General features: G+C 36.4%; 1 protein-coding gene across 1 annotated transcript in view; it reads left to right on the top strand.

Moving 5' to 3' along the window:
• The window catches only part of EPHA6 (EPH receptor A6), an 815,563-nt gene that overhangs the window by 549,671 nt on the left and 239,947 nt on the right, over positions 1-25,945 (top strand). Inside the window, exon 7 of the mRNA XM_026491624.4 lies at positions 2,355-2,517. Within this exon, the coding sequence (XP_026347409.1) occupies positions 2,355-2,517 (163 nt within the window). The remainder of the gene's footprint in view (positions 1-2,354; positions 2,518-25,945) is intronic.

Genomic DNA, 25,945 nt, shown 5'->3' with positions numbered 1-25,945 from the left:
TGCTGTTTTCTGAGTCCTCCTCCTTGGCATGCTGTGAGGCGGCAAGATGGTGAGACAACAGTCACCACCGCACTGCTGTGATTTAGGCTGAGGACCCATGTAAGCGCGTTTCCTACTTGAGGATTTGTATTCCAGAGATGGAGTAGCTACAGTTACACTTTTGCATATAACAGCAGAAATGCTAAAAGCTGTTTGCAAAAGGTGTCCTTTCCTCCCTGTAACTTAAGAAATTACTATTTAGCTACATTTTGATGAAGCGACAAAGTATGTCATTGGTGTGCTGCCGTTCTAAAAGTAGATTTTTGAAATCCATGTCTTCTCCCTTTAAAGATAAGACCAAGTTTATTTTTTCAGGACTTTAAAAATTTTCTCAGTCATCATTTCATATTGTGAACTACTACTCAAAATACACCGTAAATCTTACATTGCAAGAAATTCTGTAAGAGATGGACTATTCTCTTGTATGAGATTGAAAATCCAAAAAGTTTTGCAAATTTTTACCAGAAACAATATCATCTCTTCTAATAGTGCACAAGCATTTTTTTTCTCTACAGTATGGGTGTTAAGCTGCCTAATCGTAAAGTCCTTGATCTTAGCTGCTTCCTTTAGCACTTATTGATTACTACCCTCAGTGATTTTATAGACTTTATTTCTGTGGATTTTATGCTAGGTAGGTATTTATTTACCTTCTAAACTCAAAATTACTTAGAGATAAATATAAACTGCAGTTTGTCAGTGTTGTCTTTTTTAGTCAAAATGTTGCTATTGTTAGCTCATTTATTCTTTGCATTTTGTGTTCAATAAATAGTTCTACTTGGGGTATAGATGGCAAATTCGATTCCTTAGCTAGACTCAGATGTCTCTGTAGCATATAATGTTCTGACAAATAGGGCCATAAAATTTAAAAATTATCTTTAAGATTAGGATATTTTCCTCAAAAGTAGCTTAAGGGACATGATTTCCATAGTTCTAAATCTTAAAGCATCCCCAGTAAATAAATGGAGTTTGACACATTCTACACATGTGTAGATTTTTATAACTTCGTTTGTTAATCTGGGAGATCTCCTGAACAACAGAGATTTTCAGGCAAAGGCTAAATGAAATCTTGATGAGAATACTATGGATAGAATTTAGGCATCAAATGAGTGATTCAGTTAATGATCTTGAAAGTCACTTCCCTCCCTGAGAATCTCTATCATTAAATTTATGAGAATAGTGGAGAATTAACTTAAGGACCTGGTGGCCTGCTTTGACTTACAAATTTAGAAGAGTTATTCATACAAATAGAGGTTTTTTTTTTCAGCTGCCCTATTAAAATATCATTATAAAGTTATTGAACAGTAACCCTGTACAAAAACAGTATTAAATTTAATTTGTCTCCACCACCAGCATATTGTGGACAGTCCCTTCTATGTGTGGGTAAAATGAACTATCCTGTTCTGAGCTGGTGGGCAAGAGAGTCCCCTTGAAAGACCCTGACTGACTGGATCATTGAGTCAGCTGTGGTAAACCCTTCCTGCTAGTGAGGAGAGGTAGTTTGGCAGTTAATTGCAGGTGACTGGGAACCTAGCCTCCATCCCTGCCTCTGATTCTTCCGGTGTGGTAAGTCTTTCATACCTTTCTGTGTCTTTGAGGCGCCTTCGCGGGCAGACTGTTTTAAAGTCTACCTCACGATGACTGTGTAACTTGTACATCTTTAAAAAATAAACTGTGATATCTGGGGGAGGAGTCCATTCTCCCTTAAGGGAAAATTTTCATAGTTTTATATTTCAAGGTGGACTCAACTTGAGTTGTTAACTACTGTGGCATCACTGAGTTTTGGAACAAAGCAATTAATTCAGGGTAACATATTTCAAATTTTAAAAAACAATTAATTTATTTTTCCTTTCACCCACAGGTCTACCCACGGATAGCGCCGGCATTTTGGCACTACCTGCGGGTAGAAGTGAGTAGCGGGTACTTGAATTCTCCCACCCTTGCTCCTTGCACTCTGCTGGTGTGGTCTGATCTGATGTGCCCATTTTGCTCCCGGTGCAGCTGCCATTCTGTGTAAACGTGTTCTCACGCCACCACCATTCCTTAGAGTTGGATCAGAAATCCAAATCACCAAAAATCCAAGTGCAAGTTTATATAAGATAATCATCTTTCTTAATAAGTTTCCAAATCAAGACCATATCATATGCATCATAGTGATAAACAACTAAATGCTAAATTTTGGAAAACCATGCTTACACCTCTTTTTAATCAGTATTTTTGATATTCAGAGCATAATTCCTCAGCTTAACTTGGGAATGTTTCTAGGAAAAAGTGGAATAACGCTGCTTCATTTCCTTTCTCCTCTTCTCTATCCCCAGGAGCATGAGCAGCTCACCTACTCCTCCACAAGGTCCAAGGCACCCAGTGTCATCATCACAGGCCTAAAGCCAGCCACCAAGTACGTATTTCACATCCGAGTGAGGACTGCAACAGGATACAGTGGCTACAGTCAGAAGTTTGAGTTTGAAACAGGAGATGAGAGTAAGTTTTACACAAACATATAAAATAAGATGTTAATTTAGTACTATTCCAGTCTGACCTGATAGTTAAAAATCTAATGGCCCCAATAGTGAATAATATCATCAAACAGGATTCTGTTCATGTAAATACTCATACAGTCATTTCGGTTAATGTTTTGGTGCTATCGTTAAATACCTCCATGAAATGCCTTACTCTCCCACAATCGTAATGTGGCCCAAATACATCTCTTTATGCAGAATTCATCATTCATGCTATAACATAATCTCAATGGGCGGTGTTAGCCTAATTGTTTGCCAGTCTTGGCACCATAATATGATACTAATGAAAACTTGGAAGAGAATAAAGCCATGAGCAAATGAATTTAGCAGTTAGTTCAAAATTGCGCAGTTTTGGCTTGTTATCTCAGATCAATAAAAAACAGTGGTCAGGAGAAAAACTACACTGAAATGTACATTTTAAGTTTAATATAGACACATGGGCTTAATTAGAAACTCAAATTAGTTCCATAGCTTCGACATGTTGAAAATCAAAATGGGAGATGGAGGGAGTGAGGTGTTCCAATGTCATGTAGTACAGGCTTTGAAATGTCTTATTTAGTTTAAATCCTGCTGTACCATTGAATTCGTTTTTTGCTTTTAGAAATCTATGTTACTGCTGTCTTTGTAAAGATAATATGGTGGCTTTCTCAATGTTTCTCTATGGAAAAATGTCCAAATATCTAATTATAATAAAAACCTGTTCCCATCATTGCTAAGATACCCATATTTGCATGAGAATTCAAGAATAGCAAATATATTATAAAAATTCTTTATAAATAACAGTAATAGCTGCCATTTATTGAGCTTCTAATAAGTGCCAGAAATTATGTATCTTATATGTATAATTCCATTTAAACGTTTCAACATCCAATGAGACCAATAGGATTTTCCTAATTTTATTCACAAGAAAACAGAAGTCTAGAGAAATAGAGCAATTTGTCCAGATATATGCAACTAGTAAGAAGCTAAGCTAAAATTTGAAACTGACGGCTACCTTCTTCCAAGGCCTGTGCTCTGAACTACTCCATCATCCTGTCAATTTCTTTCATTTGAATTATTAAAAAGTGTTAATGGTAAGATCAGGAAACAGGCCACAATCCCTCTAGTTGTCACTCCCTCAAAATGAAGCTGTTTGGATTTCAAATTCTGTGACGGAAAGAGTGTTGTTGTTTTTACATTGATGAACAATATCAATTCATGAGAAAGTCCTCGTTGCAACTATATATAGTTAAAAAGTGGAAGAGCACCAACACAGGTAAGAAGGAGCACAGCTTCGGGAGAGAGAGTAAACTAATGAATAAAAAGAACACTTATAACCTGGGTGTGTAATATCAATGATGATCATTTATAATCCTGCTGGAGACTATTGACTTCTCAATCTCGATATGAAATTATTGGGAGTAGAGTGTAATTATCACAAAACATAGCTCCAATATTAAGAACAATATAAAAACACTCAAAATGCCATCCCTGCTGTGTCCTGTTAGCTCTTTTTCCCCTGCACATCTTAAGACTTAGCCTCAGTGCAAAGCCAAAGGATGCAATTCAAGGAAAGTTTGGTCCCGGGAAGAGTCCTGTCATTGTGTTGTTCACGCTGTGTGTACTGCTTCCCTGTGTTTCAGTTCTCTTGCTTTCTTTCACAGATGAAGAAATTTATCTTTTTTAAAAGCGTGACAATTTTGAGTATTACATCATTAAGTCAAAAATATATTCTCAGACAGATTTATGGGGCTAAATCTAGATAAGTCATTTGTGTTTATCTGGGACTGTTAGAAAAAACAATCTAGTCTTATTAAAAAAAAGTTCTGATCTAAATATGAAAAATTTAATTTGGTTTAACTCTAAATTTCAACTCATTGTACTTTCAGGACTAGAATTCTTTCAGATATTATAGAAAAGAGAAGTACTTTGGAATTCCTCATCAGAAAAGGTCCCACGCTCATCAGTGACTCAGTATAATATTTATTCATCCAACAAAAATGTATAGGACACTTAATATGTGCCATTCTCTGTGTGAGTCTCTGGGGATGAAAAAGTAATAATAAGACCAACAGCCTTCACATAATTTATAGTCTCTATTTGTGGGAAGAAAATGAAAATTTAAATAAAAATTACAAGGTTAGTGACATGTACTATCATAAAAATATGCAAAGGGTGCTGTGAGAGCATAGAGAAGAAATCCTAGTTTAGCATGAATGGGTCATGAAGGGATCGGTTGGAAGGTGAGAAGCTGGGGCTCATTCTTGAAAGAGGAGTAGTAAAGGAATAGCAAAAACACTGAGGCCTGAAAGAGCATGAAAAAATGCAAAGAAGAGAAAATAATTTGGTTTGGCCGCAGTGAGGAGACACAGAGGTGAAATGGTGGGAACTAAAGGCAGAGAGTTAGACAAGGGCCAACATGAAGGTGTTCTTTTCACCACATGAAGGATACTGAGCCTTCTGATGATACTGAGGAGCCCAGAGAGGTTTTAATTAGGGAGTAACATGAACGATAACAGGTGCAAGACCCAATACTGAGCAATTTACACAAATTATCTTTTTAATTCTGACAAGATTATTTCTCCTTTTAGAAACATGAGTAGCTTTACCAAAATCTGATAATCAATATGAATGGAAGTGCTGGATTAGAACCCTAGAACCATCTGACAATGGCCGCCACAGACAGCAAAAAACATGTTCTGAATCACTGATTCATAAATGACACAAAAGTTACTTTTATAAGATCCTTGAAGAGACAGAATGTCTGAGAAGATTCTGAAAACTGTGTTTGTCTAAACCTGGAATTTGGGTAAATAGAATGGCTCCCAAGTCAATTTACAGCCTAGGGGGAAAATCATTTAAAGGATCATTTTTTATCTGGTTAGTTTTAAATTGCATTTTCAAAGCATGCTGTTTATATCCAGAAGAGAATTTCAGTGAATCATGTCACAGTAGGATATGGGCAGGTTTACTATAAATTCAGGTATATAATGATATGAATCCCAATCTACAGCATCAGTCTTTGTCCCTTCATACCCTCCTAGCTCATCCTTTAATTTTTGTAGCTTTTGTTTCCTGAGTAGTGCCTGAACAAAGTTCTCTCTTGTGCGTTCTGTCTAAATAATGAACTTTACAATACATGCATAGAGATGGGGGTGGGTTGGGGAAGAGAGATGAGGTTCTCTCATTTGATGGGTTTGGTTCAGGTTTTTTTAAGTAAGGAAAGTGAAGCAGTTTGCAATTTACTTCTCTCTAGCCATATCTGTTTTACTTGGTTCAACTCTGAGTTTGCCAACAAGACAGCAATATAAAATATGAAAAAACTCCTTTTCAAAATCATAGTATTCTTAACCCACAAGTGTTCTACAAATACAGTGGCGTGTGAGTAACAATCCAGTCACCTCTCTTGCTCTTACAGACCAGCAACTGGATTTTTTCCCAGGGTCAGATTATGTAGTGGAAACTGGCTAAACAAATGTAAAGATCACTAATTATGATCGCTAGCCTACTTGACCTAGACCTGTTGGTTTTCTCTCCCCCCCAGTCTACAGAATAACTTTATTACATATGTGTTAATGGAGAGATAAATAGATGGCAGATAGATAGATGGGTAGATATAGGTAATTAACTGATTGATAGATATATACATGAATAGGTACATAATCACTCCTATATAGTCACCAAAGACTTTTCTGTTTTAATGCTGGTATTTCATATGTCTGCTAATCTCTCTTTGACAAAGAATGTACAACTAAATATTATGTTCACTAACAGCATTTATTAAGTACCTATTGTGCACTGGTCTTTTTATAAGGTACTGTAATTGATTCTCCCACCTTTTTAGAATAGATATAACAACACTACAATAAACTATAGAATCAGTAGTAAGAATATATAAACATTCCATGTGGATCTTCTTGAGACAGGTGAGATATTGATGTCAGAAGCTAATATAAGAATTTTCTCAGTATTAAAGTGGAATTCATATTAGTCCCAAAACTATCAAACACACACACACACACACAGATTAAGTACAGACCTTTTTGACTTATGTGAATGAAACAACAGGAAATTTTAACCACCTTAGATTTATTATAATTTTGTCCTTATTTCCTCGAGAAAATGTGCTTTTTCAATGGACAAAAAGTAACAATTAAAATTAAAACATTATCTACATAGCCAGTAAGATCCATATCCTTGCAAACTTCTCAAAAAAGATGTTTGATTTAATTTTTAACAATAGTCAGTTAAAATTATACCTACATTTTTTTTAGAAAAAGAAATAAAAATAATTTAAAGATAAAGAAGTTAGCCATTTGGTTATTTAAAACACCAGGACTTTTTAAAAAATATTTATTTATTTATTTGAGAGAGTGAGGGAGAGAAAGGTGGGGGAGGAGGGGGAGGGAGAATCCCAAGTAGGCTCCCCACTGAGTGCAGCGCCAGACACAGGATTCAAACTCAGGACACTGAGATCATGACCTGAGCTAAAATCAAGAGTCAGATGCTTAACAGACTGAGCCACCCAGGGCCCCTAAAACACCAAGACTTATCTAATATTCAAATGTATTTTAGAGTAGCAGAAAATAATTTCATGTGTACACTTTTAAAACCCAGATAAAATATATCCTGCTCTATTACAGCCAACTTGAACATTTTACTAAAATACTGGAAGAGAACTTGTGAAGCTATCAAAAGGGTGCAGAATCCATAGCTTAAAGCCAATTTTTGAAAGAAAGCTGGAAATTTACACATAGTAATTAGCAGTTTACCTCTCCCATTGCTTTAATGGTTATCCAAATGACCCAGGAGAAGTATACATTGCCAACATGGAAGCAGTGCATTCTTTTCCCCTGGAAAGATTAATTATATGCTAAATTTTAGCAACATACAAACTTAGGTTTTTACCTCTAAGGTACATAAAGCACTTATATCACACAAAAGCCACATCTGTCAACATTTAAAAATGTAATATTTACCAAAAGTAGTAACAATGAACAAGGTTTATATCATATAACGTGACCACACAGAAATCATCATGATCAACGTTAACTAACCAAACAATTACTGAACCATAGTAGGTGTTTCAAAATAGAATCTTGTATTGTGTCTTACACATGTATACAAAAAGTGTTAGTGTAGATACAAAGGGATGAATTTAATCACTTCATTATTTTGAAACATCCATAAGAGTTAGCTATTTTTAGTATGGTTTCATATTTAAGCAACTTGATTAAGTTTAACAATTTATAAATGGAAAATAATGCTGGAAATTAAGGTTCAATATTGTGTCTCTTGTTTCTTCTTCCCTAAGTTGTTCTTTTTGTCTCCGTTGGACAAATTTTTCTATACTCCACTCTGTACACTTAAGAACTCCAAATCATTGAGTATTCTCTACCACACAAAATGTGACTTTCTCAACAAATATTCAAGTCTCCCTCCAGTCCTAATACAGACTGACATCATTCCTGTCCCATCTCCCTCTAGTTAACACAAACTCTGAAAAAAATGTATGGATGCTTTATACATGAAATTTTCTGAATCTTCACAATTTCTAAGCTTCTTCTATGACTTCCAACTGGAAGATTCAGAAACCTATCACAGTACAAATGGTTGGTCCAGCTCATCTGCTATCCCTCCTGAAATGTTCTGGATCAGTCCAGTGAAAAACCGTCACTCTTTCCTCAGACGTTCTATATTTTATTGTGCAAGTGCTCAATTATTTGGTAAGTTGTTAGCCCTTTGAGGTTAAGAACCATAGCCAGTGTATCTTTGTGTCTTGTGAAATGTCTTGCTTATAGTTTCCAGTACATATTTAATCAAATAAATGAATAACACACAATTTTTAAAAGGCTAAAAATGGGAGAATAGCATGTTGCCTGCCAGTCTAAACAGAAAGAATCAAATATTTTTATTTGACACAGATAAACATTTTAGCTTGCTTTATTTTGGCTGTCAGGCTGTAACTGGCTTGAGTTATATAAAAACCTGATATGTGGAACTTCAATTACAAATTATTAATTCTAAAATTGAGGGCGCTTTAAGTAGAGTTAAATGATATTTTTGTTGTTGTGCAACATATTTTCTTCCTTAGGCTTCCTTTTTAAAAAAATCTCTATTATGTTTTAAAAAAAGTCTCTATTATGTTTGATCTGGTCTGTTGGTTGAAGCCCAATCTGTACTGCTTCAATTACTTAGGATGAAATTAGCATCATTATTAACAGCAGCCAGAAATTTGGGGACGGTTATTAATGGTGAAGCATGAAGCAGAAAGAGGACCGGCTGACCCTGGTGGAGTAATAAAAAAGTTAATTAATCAAGCAAGAGGCAGATTTCATATTTATGAGTCTACCCAAAGGAGGATGAATTCCAATATGTAAGATTTTAATTTGAAATAATCTCCAATCAATAGAACACTTTTTTCCCCCAATCAATAGCACAGTTTCAATGTTGGCAACCATACTATCTAAACGCAAACGTCAGTAGGAAAGAAGAATTTTCTAGCAGTTAGGTTATCCAACTATAAACTGGCATACCTTATGAGGTAATGAATGCCTCTCATGATAAGAATTTGTGCTGAAACTAGCTGGATACTTATTCTGCATATCATAAAGGAAATCCTTGCTTTGTTTAGGAGGTTGTGATATAAGTTTAATGTAACTTCTAACATTGAGATTCTATCAGATAATATTTATTGAGTTCTAATTATTTTCCAAGCACTATTCTATTCTTTGTAGCTACTCATCTTTGAAGTAGATACTATTATCATGGCCATTTTATGGATCAGGAAACCGAAACACAAAGAAGCTTGGTAACTTACCACATTCCCATAGCTAGTGAGCGTTGGAATGGGCATATTATGGCTATATTATATAATATGGGGATTGTGTTTTTCATATTAACGCTCAGAATTAGGACTGAGCTCCCTTTATACCCATTCAGTGTTCTTACTTTTCTTATTCAGCTTGGTCATTACCTCTGATTTCCTACATGATTATTTTTTATTCTTGCCTCCAATTCTTCACCCTCCCTTAACCAGTTATATTCTTCCCTATCATAATGTGTGTTTGAATATAAACACAGATTTTCAGAAGACTATAATTATATATAAATGACCATACATCAAGTTCAGAGAGCTATGTGTGTTTTAATACAGATTTCTAGACTAATGCACACATGGTAGACCAAGTATAACTCTAAAGGAACAAAATAATATTCTTAGTCTGATTTACCTTACATGAGCAGGGACTTGATGAAGAGTAATTATTTGCATAGAAAATGGAATTCTCCTTTTAACAAGATTTTGATTAAAAAAAAAAAAGTTATTTTGCTTCTGTTTTGCCTTGATCAAATAAAGACTTTAAATGACGGGAACCAGGCTCACGTACTGTAAGACAGACCGAAGTTTCCAATACAAAAAATATTCATCATAACTTCACTAAATGGACTGGAAAAAATCATTAACTATTAACAGGTACTTAGAAATTATACAGTGTGCATATTAACATGCAGTGTTACAATTTGTTTCATATCAAAAAGGGAACTATAAAGTAACAGTGGATCTATTTCTAAAAACAGAATATAGATTTATTTTAAGCCAATAACCTACAGCAACATATACAAAAATATGATTTCTTTGGGATATCAGCCAGCATCCTTTGACTGGAAGTTTTGTGAGGTTTTTTGAGATCAGGAACCATTTCTTACTCATTTTTGTGTCTCTTATATTGCTTTGCTGACACATAGAAAGCTTTTAGTGAATATCAAATAAGTTGATGTTACCCAGTAAATACTCAATTAACATGCATCTGTTATTTCAAACAAATTACATGCATTTTATTATCTATATATTTTCAGTTTCTTATGTTTTTGTGCATATATATTAATTACAGTATGCTGAATGCTGGTCAAACGATACAAAATGTCAGTTATGCAAGATAAACAAGTTCTGAAGATACATTATTAATGTAGCAGGGTGACTATAGTTAATGGTACTGTATTGTGTATTTGAAATTTTCTAGGAGAGTAGATCTTAAATGTTCTTAACACACACACACACACACACACACACACACACATGCACAGTAACTACGTGAGGTGCTGGATATATTAATTAGCTTGATTGTGGTGATCATTTCCCAGTGTATGCTTGTATCCAAACATCACATTGTACACCATAAGTATACACAATTTTTATTTGTCAGCTATACCTCAATAAAGATGGAGGGAAAAAAAAAAAACAAAGGTAAATAACAAACATTCTCTGTCTTCAAGAAGCTCACCACTAAGCCACACCAGAGACTCTTCTAACAGAGTTTCCTCTATATGCCATCCTCAAAGTCTAATTTTAATTTGACTTGATTTGAGAGGACATGGATTTTTTTTTCTATCAGCTATCATATAAATTGCCTGAATTTTTCTGCCAAGTATTTGACTTTACAACCTTAAGTTCTTCTAGAAAGCAAAAATGTTCCTTAGACATTTCAGATCACTTCACATTTACTGAAAAATATATTCCCTATATAATACATGAAGAATTACAGCCATTCTTCAGACTACACAAATCAGCTTTATTGATTTGTATTTGAAGTGGCTTTTTTAAATGTCATATTCTAGTGGTTAGGAAAGCATTAAGGGCAAAGTCAAGAAAACCTAATCTCTTAATATAACTGCATATAGCGTATCGAGAACTGCTGGTGGGATTCTTAATTATGGCTGACCTCCTACTTCCATCTGTTGCACCACTATGTACTCTGCCCGAGACAGGATAAGGAGTACTGTGCTATTCAGTAGCTACTTCTTTTTTTTTTTTTTTTTAAGATTTTATTTATTTGACAGAGAGAGGTACAGCGAGAGAGGGAACACAAGCAGGGGAGTGGGAGAGGGAGAAGCAGGCTTCCAGCTGAGCAGGGAGCCCGATGTGGGGCTCGATCCCAGGACCATGGGATCATGACCTGAGCTGAAGGTAGATGCTTAATGACTGAGCCACCCAAGCGCACCTCAGTAGCTACTTCTGGAATGGTATTCTAAAGCATGGGGTGGGGGCAGTTGTAGCTAGCTGTGGAATGATGCCCAGTGGTGATACATAGCTGTGGTTCTTACAGGGAGAGGGCAGAAACACCTGATGCTGGGATGAAATTGTCCTTTAGGAAATCCCAGACTGCAAGGATGACACAGCACAGGGCTTGCTTTCTTTTACAGCTTGATTTCCTACTTCCCAATGGAATTCTATCCATATGGTAAGCCATCATTTTTAAAGCTAAAAAACTTGAGAGTTGAATGAAAGAGTTGTCAAACTGTCCAAGGAGGGTGAAAAGCATTTTATATAAAATATATAAATACTAAATATTATCTGCCTATGTTAAAACGTAAAGGCATAATTTGAGTTTTTCTATTTGTATAGTACCAGGATGCAATAAAAAATAAGTTTAAATTATCTAATGTAGCATCTTTTAAATTTGTATTAACTCAGTGCAAGACGTCCGTTTTTGCTGTACCTCGCTGTGAAGTCACAATACTGAATGGACAGATGTTTACAAAATAAACCCAGCCAGCTCTACCAAACCTTGTTTGAGGAATTAAGGAACAGCTTAAGTATTTGCATTACACTTTACTTTTTCAAGGGAAACAGTAGTTCAGTGAATTTAAGTTAAATAACAAGAATTCTTGGCCAAATAGCAGGAGCCCTTTAAAAGATGGAGCTGTGTGTGCACACACCCGAGCATGACATGCGTGAGCACATTCCCGCACTGTGAAGATAGGCAAAGTAGCAGAATATGGCAACTTTACCACCAGATATAAAATAGCTGATTCACAACAAACTGAATTTCATATTCTCTTACGCTTTTGGAAAACTGAGCATCCTTTATAAAATGCTCTTGCACTATAGTTATTTTTAAAGTAAATAAATCTTTTATTTGCTGGATACAAAACCAGAAAGCAGACTAAATGGTTTTTTTCAACAGTCATTTTCAGCATTTCTGTAAACAATTAACAGTGCAATATTGCTTACTGAATTTAGCATACATATTTATACATACATACATTCATGTAATACATATATTCTGCATTCATGCACTCTTCTATTCTCATTTTGCGATGACGAAATGAAATTGACAGTGTCTTCAGTATTGTTGCTTAAGTTGTTATCCTTGGCAGTAAAAGAGTGTATTTCTAAATCTGATACAAAGTTTGTTTCTAAATTTGACGTAATGAGAGAGAAAGTGAAGAGCATGGGAAAGGAAGCAGCAAAAGCTAAAGCAAGCAGAATGTTTAATTGTTCAATTTATTCATTCACTCTTTCACTTGGTTTAAAAGTACTAACCCAGAGGCCAGATATAAAAGGAGGTGCTGTGGACTCAAAGATAAAAAGAGTAGATTTGTTCCCAACTTTCACAAAAGCTTGTGAGAGGTTCAGAAAATTAAACAAGGTTACGAGGTTGTACGTGACATTTTGGGGAGCACGAGGAGAAAAACCCAGACAAACTTATGTCAAGGAAAGCTTCCAAAAAGATGTGATATCTTAAGGAAACTTTAAAGTTAAATAAAACTTGGCCTTGCTAGTGAGGCGGGTGGAGGGTGAGGTGGGGGGTAAGATAAGAGAATTGGGGAGCTTCTGTTCTCTCATGTGTGCAGGTATACGAATGAAAGTATGGACCCTTCTAGTAACTGAAAGAATTTTAGTGTGGCTAGAACCATGGTTTTCAAAATGTGGGCCTTAAGCCAAAATCAGCAGCAACACCTGAGAAAATGTTAGAAATACAGATTTTCAGACTTGACCATATACCTGCTGAATCAGAAACTGTGGGGGTGAGCACAGCATTCGGTTTGAACAAGCCCTCCAGGGGATTCTGAGGCACTCTCTAGTTAGAGAACCAGCGGCTTCAACAGAGGTAAGGAGTGTTGAGGGTGTGATCTTGGTACAGAAAATACAAGACATGTGGCTGGAGTCATAGATAGGCAAGGGCCATGCAATGCCAGGAGGCTGAAACCTTCCGGAGTTTTCATTTTTCTTCCCTTTATCTGTAGTTTGGAGACAGGCAAGCCAATCAAAATGAACTTCCCATAGCTTCTCTGGTGCCATTGCTAACACATCTAATTTTCTCACCTTCATTTTAGCCACACTAAAAATAAAACCTTCCAAATATCTTCTTCATTGTCACTGCTATAGCTGTCATAACTTCCAAAATCCCTAGAGACTATTTTAGCTTTAGAATTCACCTACTGAAGGTGCTGGAACCTTGGGAATTATCAATTTAAATTCTAACACATGCTTGCTCTCTGCCAGCATGTAAGCCTGCATATTTCTCCTTGACAGTTCATATTTGGTCTCTGGACTTTCAAGACACAGTGAATTATGACCTGCTCACTAGAGCCTCCTGAGAAAACTGGAGGTGAGCCATCTCATGCCAAACTTTCATCGAAAGTTGGTCAGTCGCAGATGTTCTGGAAATTAAGTTATCTGGAAAACTTCATGAATCTAGATATCATAAAGGTGATATGTTAGCAAAGCAAAGTTAGACACCAAGACTAATATGCCACACAAGGCTCTCATGGAATTATCTTTGGCTAGGTTACTTGGTTGGTTCGTCTAATTGGTAAAGGCAATGTAAGACTTTGTATCTTGGCTCATGACCATTCTCCACTCTAGACATTAGTTTCTCATCAATAAAATAAAGGGAATGTGCTAAATGAGCTACCCTTGCTCTAAAAATGGAGAACTTCTGAGTGAAAGGTTAAGGATTTGGGCCAGACCAAGCTCTGCCACTTCCTAGGTATTAGGACTTAAGGAAGGCCATTTAGTCTATGTAAGCTTTGGTTTCCTTATCAGAAAACTGGAACTTTATTTATTTGTTTGTACACTAATTTATTCAAAGAATATCCGTGAAAACACACTCTGTACTAACTACTGTTCTACGTGCTGTGGATATAGCAGAAATAGACAAAGATCCTTGGTGTCCTGTCCTAGAGTTTATGTTCGAGAGAGGAGGGAGACAATAAGCAAGCAATGAGTGAAATATTTAGAATGTTAAGTGATGCAGAGCTCTGGTGTGTTACCTAGACCTCTCCTTCAGGACCCAGGCATTTACTTAATCTCTTAGCTAGTGGGTGTGCTGCCTGCCAAAGGCTCCTGGCCGAATTCCTTTCCAGAGGTTGCCTCTGTCCAAAAGAAGCTGCATTCCCCAGAGTCATTTCCTCCTTCCAGAGGTGGGCAGAATCCAAGTCTGGTCATTGTGAGGTGCAAAGATGAGTCCCAATGTTCAATTCAAGACAGCTGTGAAGGGTCATCTCAGCCCTTGAGATCTGCAGAGGTCTTTGTAGCTACCACATGGCAGTTCAACTGCTCCATTTTCCTATTTCTGTTCCCCTCACTTCCCAACCTGTCCATGCTGAGGTCACTCCTGAGGTCACTCCTTACCTGCTACCTGCAAATCTGCACTGCAGAATCTGTCCCCCAGGAAACGTCCCCTAAGACAGGTGATGAGAGATGCTCTGGACAAGAGTAAAGCTGAGAAGGAGGATAGGGAGTGCCTATCTCCTAATGTTATCCTTAAATGTTAACTATCACTATAATTTGAATTATTGCTATGAGCTAGGCAGCTGGCAAACACTTTGTGGAGGAGGGCCTTAACCTTGGCCTTGAAGAAAAGGGAGGATATAAATAAGCAGAAAGAACAAGGAAATTTTTCATGATAGCAGCTGATTTGTGCAATTCAACTTGGCAGATACTTCACAGATAAATAGAGAGCTAAAGAAAACTAGTGAATTTTAGTTAAAAGTTCAAGCTTTGGACTTAACGCTGGATTTAGATTTTGACCCTATCACTACCTCTGTACAAGTCAGCTAACTACTCTACGCCTCAGTTTCCACATCAGAAAAAGTACAGATAAGAATACCACCTACTGGGGCGCCTGGGTGGCACAGCGGTTAAGCGTCTGCCTTCGGCTCAGGGCGTGATCCCGGCGTTATGGGATCCAGCCCCACATCAGGCTCCTCCGCTATGAGCCTGCTTCTTCCTCTCCCACTCCCCCTGCTTGTGTTCCCTCTCTCGCTGGCTGTCTCTATCTCTGTCGAATAAGTAAATAAAATCTTAAAAAAAAAAAAAAAAAGAATACCATCTACTTTCTAGTGTTCTTGTGAGTATGCATGGGTTCAATGCATGTGAAGTACTTAGCAGAATATCGAGTACTTGTGTGGTTAGGGCTCAGAAATGTTGAGTATCAATACTGACATTATTGGTATTAATTTTCAGCCCTAAAATTCCATTCTAGAAATTTCAAAATTATATTTAGAGAATGAAACAATATTCTTATCTTCTTGCATCTAGACACTCTTCTATAGCAATCACGTCATTCTGATTCTTCCCTTTGACATTTACTTGTCATGCGCATTACATTACCTTACCTTAGCCTAGTCTTGGTGTCAGTTTTTGTTTAATTTTTACAGGTGACATATAAGGGTGAGTGGGAGTCCCCAGATGAGTTGCCCTCCCAGTGCCTAAGCCCTGGAGTGGTGGACAAGGTAGCTCCTCACTTGAACTTCTGAGATACCAGAGCTTAACCAGCACAGTTTGCAAGTCAGGGAGTCTCCTCAGTCCCATTCCAGCAACATCACCTTGTGGACCCAGAACCACTGTCCCTCCTGTTTCTGTGGTAATCAGACTATGTATGGGTTGGGCCACTTTTCTTTTGAATACTTGAATCATGAAAGATTTCCACACCAACAGACAATAGAGCATAAAGGTTAGAAACTGCAACTCTGGAATAGACTATCTGTACTTAAATTTTGGTTCTGCCTCTTCTATCCATGTAACCAAGGCAAGTTAATTAAACTTTCTGTGCCTCAGTTTCTTCATCTATAAAGTAGATCCTAAAATACATGTGACATATTTAGAACTGCAGATGGCACATGTGAGCACTCCAGAAGTGTTTGTTAGAATAATGACTATCCTTCTAAGGGAGAGTCAATCCTGTATTGGGTCCATTATGATTTTTTGTATGAGCCTGTGCTATAAATCAGCTACTACTCATTTCATAAGGAAGAAAGAAAAAATTTTTAGAAAAGGAAAAAAAATGTAATTCTAGAAAGAAAACTTCCTTAGGGACTTGCCGTGGAATTCGCAGTTTTCAAGTAGAAATGACCCCCAGCAACCTATCCCACAATAATTTTTTAATTAAATAAATAAATAAGTGATTTCCTTACGCAGAAATAAGCAGTCCAAAGAAAATTTAGCTGTTTATTGAAAATTATATTTCAGCTCAGAATAGGTATTAGTTATACTGTAAGTTCTGTAAGTAATAATCACGGAATATCTTGTTTGAGGAAGGATTTTATTTTTTCAAATTATGGAACAGATACAGGTTTGAGAATATTTGAACTTTTATAGACACATTTTTACCTTGCATAATGACTGGAAAGAGGGCTCGTCCATTCTTTCCCAAATTAATCCAAGTTGCCCAGCAGACAAACAAGTGAGAACAGGGAGACTTTGAGTTATCTAATTGCCTTTAGCACATTCTTCTTTTTTATGTCACATTCTGTACTGCAGCATTCAAAATGCCTTTTGAGTCCTTCCAAATCACTTCTCACTGTTTGTATTTATCCGTCAAAGAAGCAGCACCATTTTAAAACGAGCGAGCTTTTTGTCATTTTTCTCCCTCTCGTCCTGCTCAAATGTCCACTGGGATGATAGATTTCAAATTGAGTTAAACAAAAACATGTAAAGATACCCAGTTAATACCCATGGAGATTTTTTTGAAGACTTTATTTATTTACTTGACAGAGAGCATGCTGAGTTGGGGGTGGGGGAAGAAGCAGAGGGAGAGGGACAGACTCTGAGCTGAGCACAGAGTGAGCCCAACACAGGGTTCAGTGCCATGACCCTGAGATCATGATCCAAGATGAAATCAAGAGTCAGATGCTCAACCAACTGAGCCACCCAGGCGCCCCACCCCCCAATGATTTTTTTTAAGTTATGTACCTTTACAATGGCTGTTTGCTTGATTTTAGCAATATTTTTAAGCATTGTAAAAGTATATCATTCATAATCATACTCTACCATTACCCTTGAGGTAAGATAAATTTAATGAATTTTAATTAAAAAAACCCACAAACTTCTGTACATGAGACTGTGTCTCTGTCATCATTTTTCAAGTGCTCTTACTGCTTAAGATGGAGGGAGAAATTCTTTTCTGGAAAGGAAGGTGAAAAGTGAGTACATAAGAGATTGATGGGGTAATTGTACCTTTACATTGATCAGTGACCTATGCCTCTAAGGCACAAGGACTTACATACAGGAGGGGAGATGGGGGTCCATGACTGTGAAGATAGTTAAAGGAGTTTTATATGCACCTTTACCTTAAGACTTCCAGTAGCTTATATTGTGGAAATTGGGGCATCAGGACAGGTGAAAGATAGCAAAGCTCAGTTTGGAAAACAAAAACAATTAGAAAAATACCTTTTGTTAATATCAAAAGAGAAGCAGCGTAGGAAACCTCCCTTGAAGCTAGATGTGTGAACCTCCATTACCCCTACCCCCACCACCGCCAAAATAAGGAATGTAACACATGAATTAGTCAAGCCAGTAAGTATGTGGAATTTGGAAATTCTTCTCATGTTTTAAAAGGCGATAGAAATGACCTCTATTACAGTTTTTGTTAATCATCCAGAATTATTTAATCAAGAATTTTGTTTAACAGAACATGCCCAAACATACATACAGCTAATCTAAGTCATTGATACCTATTACTGGAGATGAGAGAGTATTACAAGTACAGTCAAGTTTCATGTTCTAGGAAGAAAGCTAAATGCTTTAAGCAGTAAGTAGCATGATTTTTCCGTATATATGCTAACTTACCTAAATTGCCCTTAATTTTTATAGAGATGCCTTCTCAGAAAGTCTGATTAACTAAACAGAAGAATGTTGACTTTTATTTGCATTTCTCTTTTCCCTAAAAATGGTTGAGGCGGTCTAAAACACATTTACAAAACATTTACTAAATTAGAACTAGAAGTAGAAAATGTGATCCATAAAAACGAGGGGGAACAGAATCTCATTTTGAGGAGTATTACTAGAGGTGCACCACATGTACATTATCTCTGTCTCTGAGATTTCTAGAAGCAGCCAGAGAATAGAGAAGTCCTCATGCTCTTGTGATATGAAGCAGAAATGTTGTAGGAAAGACAGAGGAGGAATTTGAAGATAATGGCCTCAAGCAGAGTTTTTTCAACAAATGCAACAGTGTGTTTTTTTAATGTGGTCTTTTGTGACCCAACCTTTGATAGAAGCAGACCCAAGGTAAAGTGTCACTGATGGAAGGAGATTTCCATGCTGTGAATGAGATGAGGGAGGAAGGTTACTTAATATGATTCCTTGCATACAGACTTCAAAAGAGCTAATATACCTGGGAAGCGAATGAAAAGGAATCACTCTTTATTTTCTAAATATTTGTTCTTTGATCAGAAATTAAAAATCAGGAGACCCTAAGGCCATTTGATTGCAGGTATCAAATATATCATGAGCTAGTTTCAGCAAAAAGAGATTTAAGAATGTCCCAGACAGGGCCACCATGGAAACCTGGGGAGTAAACATGGGTAGGCTTCAAGAGGAACTGAAACAGAAACTAGAAAACTCTTGAAATGAAAGGCGACTAGTCTTTTTTTAGTCCGCACAGCCACTTATTTCCATTTCTCTCTCCTAGGACTAGTTTTACCTGTGTATATGTTCATTTAGGAAAATACATCTCTGTTTCGTGGCTTGCAAATTCACACCTCCCGTTTATTCCTACCATACACCAAAACCACCAAACTGACCGTGAATCCTAATTCCAAATTCTGGAAAGAGAGATCATGTTTGGGCCCAATATGAATCAGGTCTCCATTCCTAATCCAATTCATGTGAGTAGGGAGCAGAGACAGAGAGGACAATTTTGCAGGACCCCGCTGTGGAGGCAGAGGCCGTTTTCAGAGACAGGGCTGAACAGATACCTCGGAGGAAACTTACAAAGAATTTTGACGTTAGTCTTTAAAGAGAGCTTAGAATGTAATTTCTCTATTTTCATAATGTTAGATGGTACAAATGCTTTAAAAATAAGGTGAAGAAATACAGAAATCTTTCCACTGTTAAAGGCAAGATACCCAACCAATATTCTTGCCCATTCTTCCATCTGCACTGAAATGGGTTGGAAACAAAGCAAAGATTGTCTTTACGAAGCAGAGTTGAATTTGCTCCAACAATTAGGCATACTCTGGATTGAAAGCCCAGAGTTCCACACCACTGGATACTGTGAAAAAAGATGATTCTGGCCTGGAAAATTTTCAAAGCAGGTGTTCTAAGTCATCAAAAAGAAACCCGAGGAGTAATGCTCCCATGGAAAACGTTATATTGAACTGCATAGTTTTGCAGCATGCTTTCTAGGATAAGCTGTGGAAAAAGTATGCTCATACAAAATGGAATAGGTTGTCTTGTTTTGTAAAGTTTTGATCAATCACCTTTTGTGAGCCAAAGAAAATAATTTTAGTTTTGATAAAGTTGATGACATGCAATCCCTTCTGGCAGCAGTAGGATGGCAGAATTATTTGTATCCAGAAATCAGTTCTAGTTGTTGAATATTAAACCCATATCATCAGCATATAGGAAAAGGCATATCTTTCTAACAAGATGACACATGCCCAGTTTGCCTATAATCAATATCGTATCATGAAAATATTAGTGTAAAAGATGAATAAATAAAACACAGTACTGTTTTATATAACATGAAATTGTGAATGGGTGTGTCAGGAAATTTTTCCGCTTCAGTTTTATTTCTTTAGGGGTATTTACTCCACATTTTCAGAATCACAATACTAAGCCTCCCTTTTGAGTTAACTTGATTCCCTGGGCAATGAACCCAAAATTTAGTGAAAGATCAACAGGCAAAGCAAACAATCTTATTTCTTGAAAATAATAGCAGTAAGTTGTAGGATACTATTGTGCCTAAAACCCTCTTCCTTCTAATACAAAACATTTAACTTGGAGACTTCATGCATAGTTCAAGGGAAAGCATAACATAAATAATAGAGGGAACATTAAAAAAATTGATGGAGTCATAGTTTTGTGGGACAGCAGGTTGGCTGTCTTTGAATCTCTGCAGACTTGATTGCGGCGATCAGTTAGAAGTTGAGGTAAATAGTTTGCAGGCTTCAAACAGTTTCAAACAATGACCCAAGAACTTCCTTTAGAACTTATTCACTTTCAGGGGATAATCAAATGAGTTTTGGCATAGGGAGTAGCAGGTCCCTGTTGGATGCCAGTGATCTCATGTATTTGGAGCACTGTGCTTGGGTCCATAAAGCTAAGAGAAATTGCCCTCCACCACCAATGTTGTTGGTTTGGTGCTTCTGTAGACTTCTACTGAAGCCACGTAAGAGACAACTGTAGCCTCAAATCTGTTTTGTCATTAACTGTCAAGGTTAAGCAAAGGTCTTCACAGGAATTTGTTTAGCTCCAGATTTGGTGGCAATGAGTTTATAATTAGATGGGTTTAAATTGGGCAGATTCTTCCACAATCTGATTGTAACATGCTGTCTAGCTAACGTCACCAGAAATGTCTGTTCATTTGTTTTTATTTTTGGTCTGTTTGTTTTTACAATCATGCAGTTTTTATTAGATCAATACGTGAGGTCCACAGAACTAATTTCTCTCCTCACCAATCAGTCAATTAAAGAAAAAGAAAATGGGGTCTCTCCAAGCAGAACATTTGGTATTCTTTGCATAAAGAAAGGTTGTTTTATCAAGGTAATGCCCACACACCCCATTTTTGCTTTACTCTTCCAATCTCATCTATCCAGTTATTGAGGCAAATGGACTCAGAAGGCTGTGTTCAACATAGAAAAAATTTTAAATAGTAAATGGAGATTAAAAACATCTAACTCAATGAGAAGTTATTAGTAGCTAATTTGGAAATATAAAGACCCACTTATCCTCCCTCCCCTCATTATAGGATATGCATATGGACCTTTACAGCCAAATTTTCTCCTCTTTGTTTCATTTTATTAAGTAGGACTCTCAATTTGAAGTGACAAAAACCCCACTGGTTTGATGAAAAGTGGGACTTTATTACTTTATGTAACTGCAAGCTCAAGGAGTCATGTGAGATTCAGGCCAAATCCAAGCTCTCCAAACATGGCCTCAGTACTTTCTTAATCTCAGTTCTGTTTTTTGTTTCATTTTGTTTTGTTTTTTTGTTTTTTTTCCTCCTCCGTTGGATCTATCTTCTGGCAGTTTCTTCCCATATTAAAAATTGCAATTTTGAGTAAACTCTCATCTCCATCTACTCCACTCCTGAGAAAAACATAAGCGTGCTGACTGATGTCACTGAATATTCATGATCCATTCTCTCCACCTTCCTAGCCTATAGCTCTTGTTCCTATTCTGCCTCAAAGTGCATGTAAAAAACTCCAAGAAGATGTGCTGTTTCATGTCTCCATATATACGTAATGTCAAATATCTACTTATCATTTTGGTTACTTGCAAATTTTTTCTGATTCTTTCAGATTTGGCTTAAGAATCACTCCTTTTTAAGCATTCCTTCCCTTCTTTCTGTCAAGATTATCATGCTCCTGCTCTTCCCTCAGGACCCTCACACATGCCTCCATTTAGCAACAGTTTCACTATATTACAGTTAAGGTTTGAGTGTCACCCTCACTAAAGAAAAACTACTATGAGGATAGGAAACCAGGCTTATTTGGTTTTCTTTGTCTCCCTAGTCCCTATATCACAGTGTTTAGCACATTCTAAATGATTACTAGTTTTGTTGTTTTTGATGAATGAGAATTCACTCAAGAAACTTTCTAAAACTTTTCTAAATAATCAATGTGTGCTTTTGTTTATTTTTCTAACTTTTTTATTTAAATTCCATTAGCAACATATTATACAGCATTTGTTTCAGATGTAGAGTTCAGTAACTCATCAGTTGCATATAACACCCAGTGCTCATCACATCACATGCCCTCCTTAATGCCCATCACCCAGTTATCCCATTCCCCCACCCACCACCCCTCCAGCAACCCTCAGTTTAATGTGTGCTTTTAATCAGGATTATTTTCTTTACATATTTTTCTATGAAGAATAGATTCTAAAGAAATCTTTGAGTTTATAAGCCTTAAGAAATTTGTGATCTCTAAGGACTATACATTTAATTACAAAGCCATTTACCTCAAGCCACACTAAATGTTACATAGAGAAGCTATAACCTCAAGTGTGTGTGTGTGTATATATATATATATATATGACTACCAATATGCAAATACTCACTATTAATATTATATATATATATATATGCCTACCAATATGCAAATACTGTTAATATTATGGTGCATGTTGAATGTCGTTTGAAATTGAACATCATTGGGTCCAGGGAATTTGTGAAATTTGTAAGGAAATTCTATTCTACACTGGATCTTAAAAAGAAAAAAAAGAGATGAAATATGCATGTATAAAGGAGTAAGTGTTTCAGTTGCAAAATATGTTATCAAAGACCTATCTCAACTTCAAGTAACAGTATGAAATATAAAAGATTACAAATTAAATCCTTGACATTTAGAATGTTAACAGTAGTTCCAGGTGTTTAAATGCCTCAATCACTTCTCTTTGTTCTTTGTCACCTGAAGCCTGCCTGTCAAGGCATCTTGACCGTTTATCAATGCACACAAGAATCTTTCAAACAAAACAAAATGTGTTTCATGCTGCACTACCTGCCTCTGCTCTGCCTCTCCATCAAGTTGTACCAAACTCACATTTTCCAATTATCCCTGTGTCATTTGGCATTTTTATCTGACAAGTAAATTAAGGTCATCAAGAAGAGTGAATCTTGAAATCTTCTCTGTCCCAATGTAGCCACAGTTTGATGTACTGAATTGCATTGTTTCTGGAGAACTGGCAGACCAGAGGAGGAAAATACAGCAGTGAAATCACTTTCTGAAAAAGTATAATCCCAGCTAAGGGTCCCTACTTCGGTAGATATGATCCATGAGGCTTTTTTTTTTCCGTCCAACTGAGAATTTAGTAACTGGTTTACTTGAGTGGAACAGAGAATCTCTTGCCTCTGCCTCTCTCTCTCTCTCTCTCTCTCTCTCTCTCTCTCATCTTAGAAGTATTTTTCCTATTGGTAAATGGCATCAAATATTGAATGAATGTAAAAGAAACATGCTAATACAATACCATGGCAATACTCTTCCTTTAAATACTTACTTCATTCAAAGCCTAAGCAGGGGTATTTGAATAAGAAATCTTAACTCACAGTATTTTCTATTAATTTATCTCTGCACATATTAAATACCAAAGTACAAATGTGTAAGGGGTCGTTTGTATAACTAGAACATTTTTAAACAGGAACGTTTCCAAATACATCATATATGAAAACTCTTCTTTAGCCAGGGACATTTAATCCTTATATCTAGAGTGTGTTCCTTAGCTCTTCTTCATGAATATTTATTAATTCCTAGATTGTGTAAGGCACTCTACTAATCCCATGTGATATAGAAAGTTGAGAGATATTATTTCTGCCCTCAAGAAGCTTATAGGATAGTTGAAATGAGCCAAAAACCCCTGAAATCCTCAGACATTGAATCTTTTTTGACAGTTAAAGTTTTCAGACAAAAGTTTGGCCTTAAAAGCACTATTTTTATTATTTTAAAATATTTTGCAGAGACATTGTTTTGTAGTCATTCATCCACAGACTCTTGGCCTGTTAAATAAAATATCTTGAATGTAATTCAGCATTTTGTAATTGACCTTGTATGATCATATTAATGTTTGGAGTTATAACATAGTGAGTCCTTCTACGCTCCCTGAATTTTACAGGGATGTTTGATCCTAACTTCATGACTCCAGAATAGTGTATATTTTGGAATCTTATGTCAGATTTTCAGTTTTCCCAGTTCTTCTGGCAGTCAGCCCAGCAGTGTGCACTTCCATTCCATTCCTTCTCTTTAGATATCTCACCCCTGGCCTCCATTTACTTAATTTACTGTTACTCTACTGTTTTGTGAACTTGGCAATCAATGAACAGGTCTGAAGTAATAGTGTGAGGCATCAGACCTGTTTTATGGAGTAAACTACGCGTTCTTTAGTATGTGAATCTCTGTCAAATGTCTCTTCAGAGGCTCTTTTGGTCCATCTTGTTATTGTTCCTCTGCCTTCCACATAAATGAAGTTGCCATCTAGCTGAATTCAAATACATGTGATGAGTATCTGAATAGCTGCGGGAACAGGAGAGAACGGGGATCTATCTAAGAAATACTTAAAATGTAGGAACGACAGAATTGATGATTAACCTGAAGGCCAAGGAGAGAATCATGGGAGGGCTGAGTCCAAGGTGTCAGGTCTGGAGTTCTCTAAGAATGGTGTCCCCACTGCGGTGGGATGATTTGACCCCCTAGGCACTGGGGAAGACTCTGAATATTTTTAAATATTATTTTGAAGAATAATCCTGTGGCCACATCATGTGAGATGGATTGGGAAGAAATACTATAGAAAGCCAATTGAATAGAAAAACATAAACATAGCCTAATCATGTGAGTATGAAGCCTGAAATGAGGCTGTGCCGTGGTAATAAACACAAGATAATGTCAGACATGATAAAGATTTGATTCTGGACGTGAAGTTGTAGGGAAAGGTAGAATCAGAGATGACTGCACATTTCAAGTCCAGGTAGCCAAGAGAGTAACAGCATCATCTACAAAATCACAAGATTATGTTTATCTAGGAGAAATGTACCCTCAGCTTTCACTCATATGTCATACTCATATGTCTATATAACCATATAGTGTTGAGGTTTTACAGATTAGTCTCCTTTATATATTGCTAAATCTTTATATAAGTACCTCATTTCATAAGGTTAAGCCAATCCTGATTACAGTATATGACCTAAAAGGGGAATTTTTTTTTTTCCTGAAAATAAAAAAAAAATGCTAAGGATTTCCTGTATGGTCTGTCAGTAAACCTTAAGATTAATTAACTGGGTACTGTCAATCCATTACATTTTTGAGATTTCTGCTGTGCTTTAGAAAATCATTTTGGTGAAATGGTGAGATAATATCACTTGAAATTTTGACATTTCATCAAGAATTGGGAGTCATAAGTAAAACATGTAAATATAAAACAATATATACCACCATTTATTTCCCCAGGCAGCATTTGAAAAAAACTTTACTCAAAAAAAAAAAAAAATCATGTAACTGCTGTCTTCAATAACTTTAAAAAGATGTTCATAATAGAAAAGAGTTAACTTTAAAAGCTATTCCACAGAAAATGACACAGCATACAAATAACAGATTTTACTTTGAAGTGTAAATATAAACTAGAATAATCTTGATTACAGAGAGACAAAATCATGTCTCAGTAGAAGAAAATTCTTTGGTTAAAAATAGCC

Source organism: Ursus arctos, unplaced genomic scaffold, assembly GCF_023065955.2.
Source record: "Ursus arctos isolate Adak ecotype North America unplaced genomic scaffold, UrsArc2.0 scaffold_4, whole genome shotgun sequence".
In the NCBI taxonomy this organism is placed as follows: domain Eukaryota; kingdom Metazoa; phylum Chordata; class Mammalia; order Carnivora; family Ursidae; genus Ursus; species Ursus arctos.
Note: the sequence above shows the minus strand (reverse complement) of the source record. Positions and strands in the feature narration are given on the sequence as shown.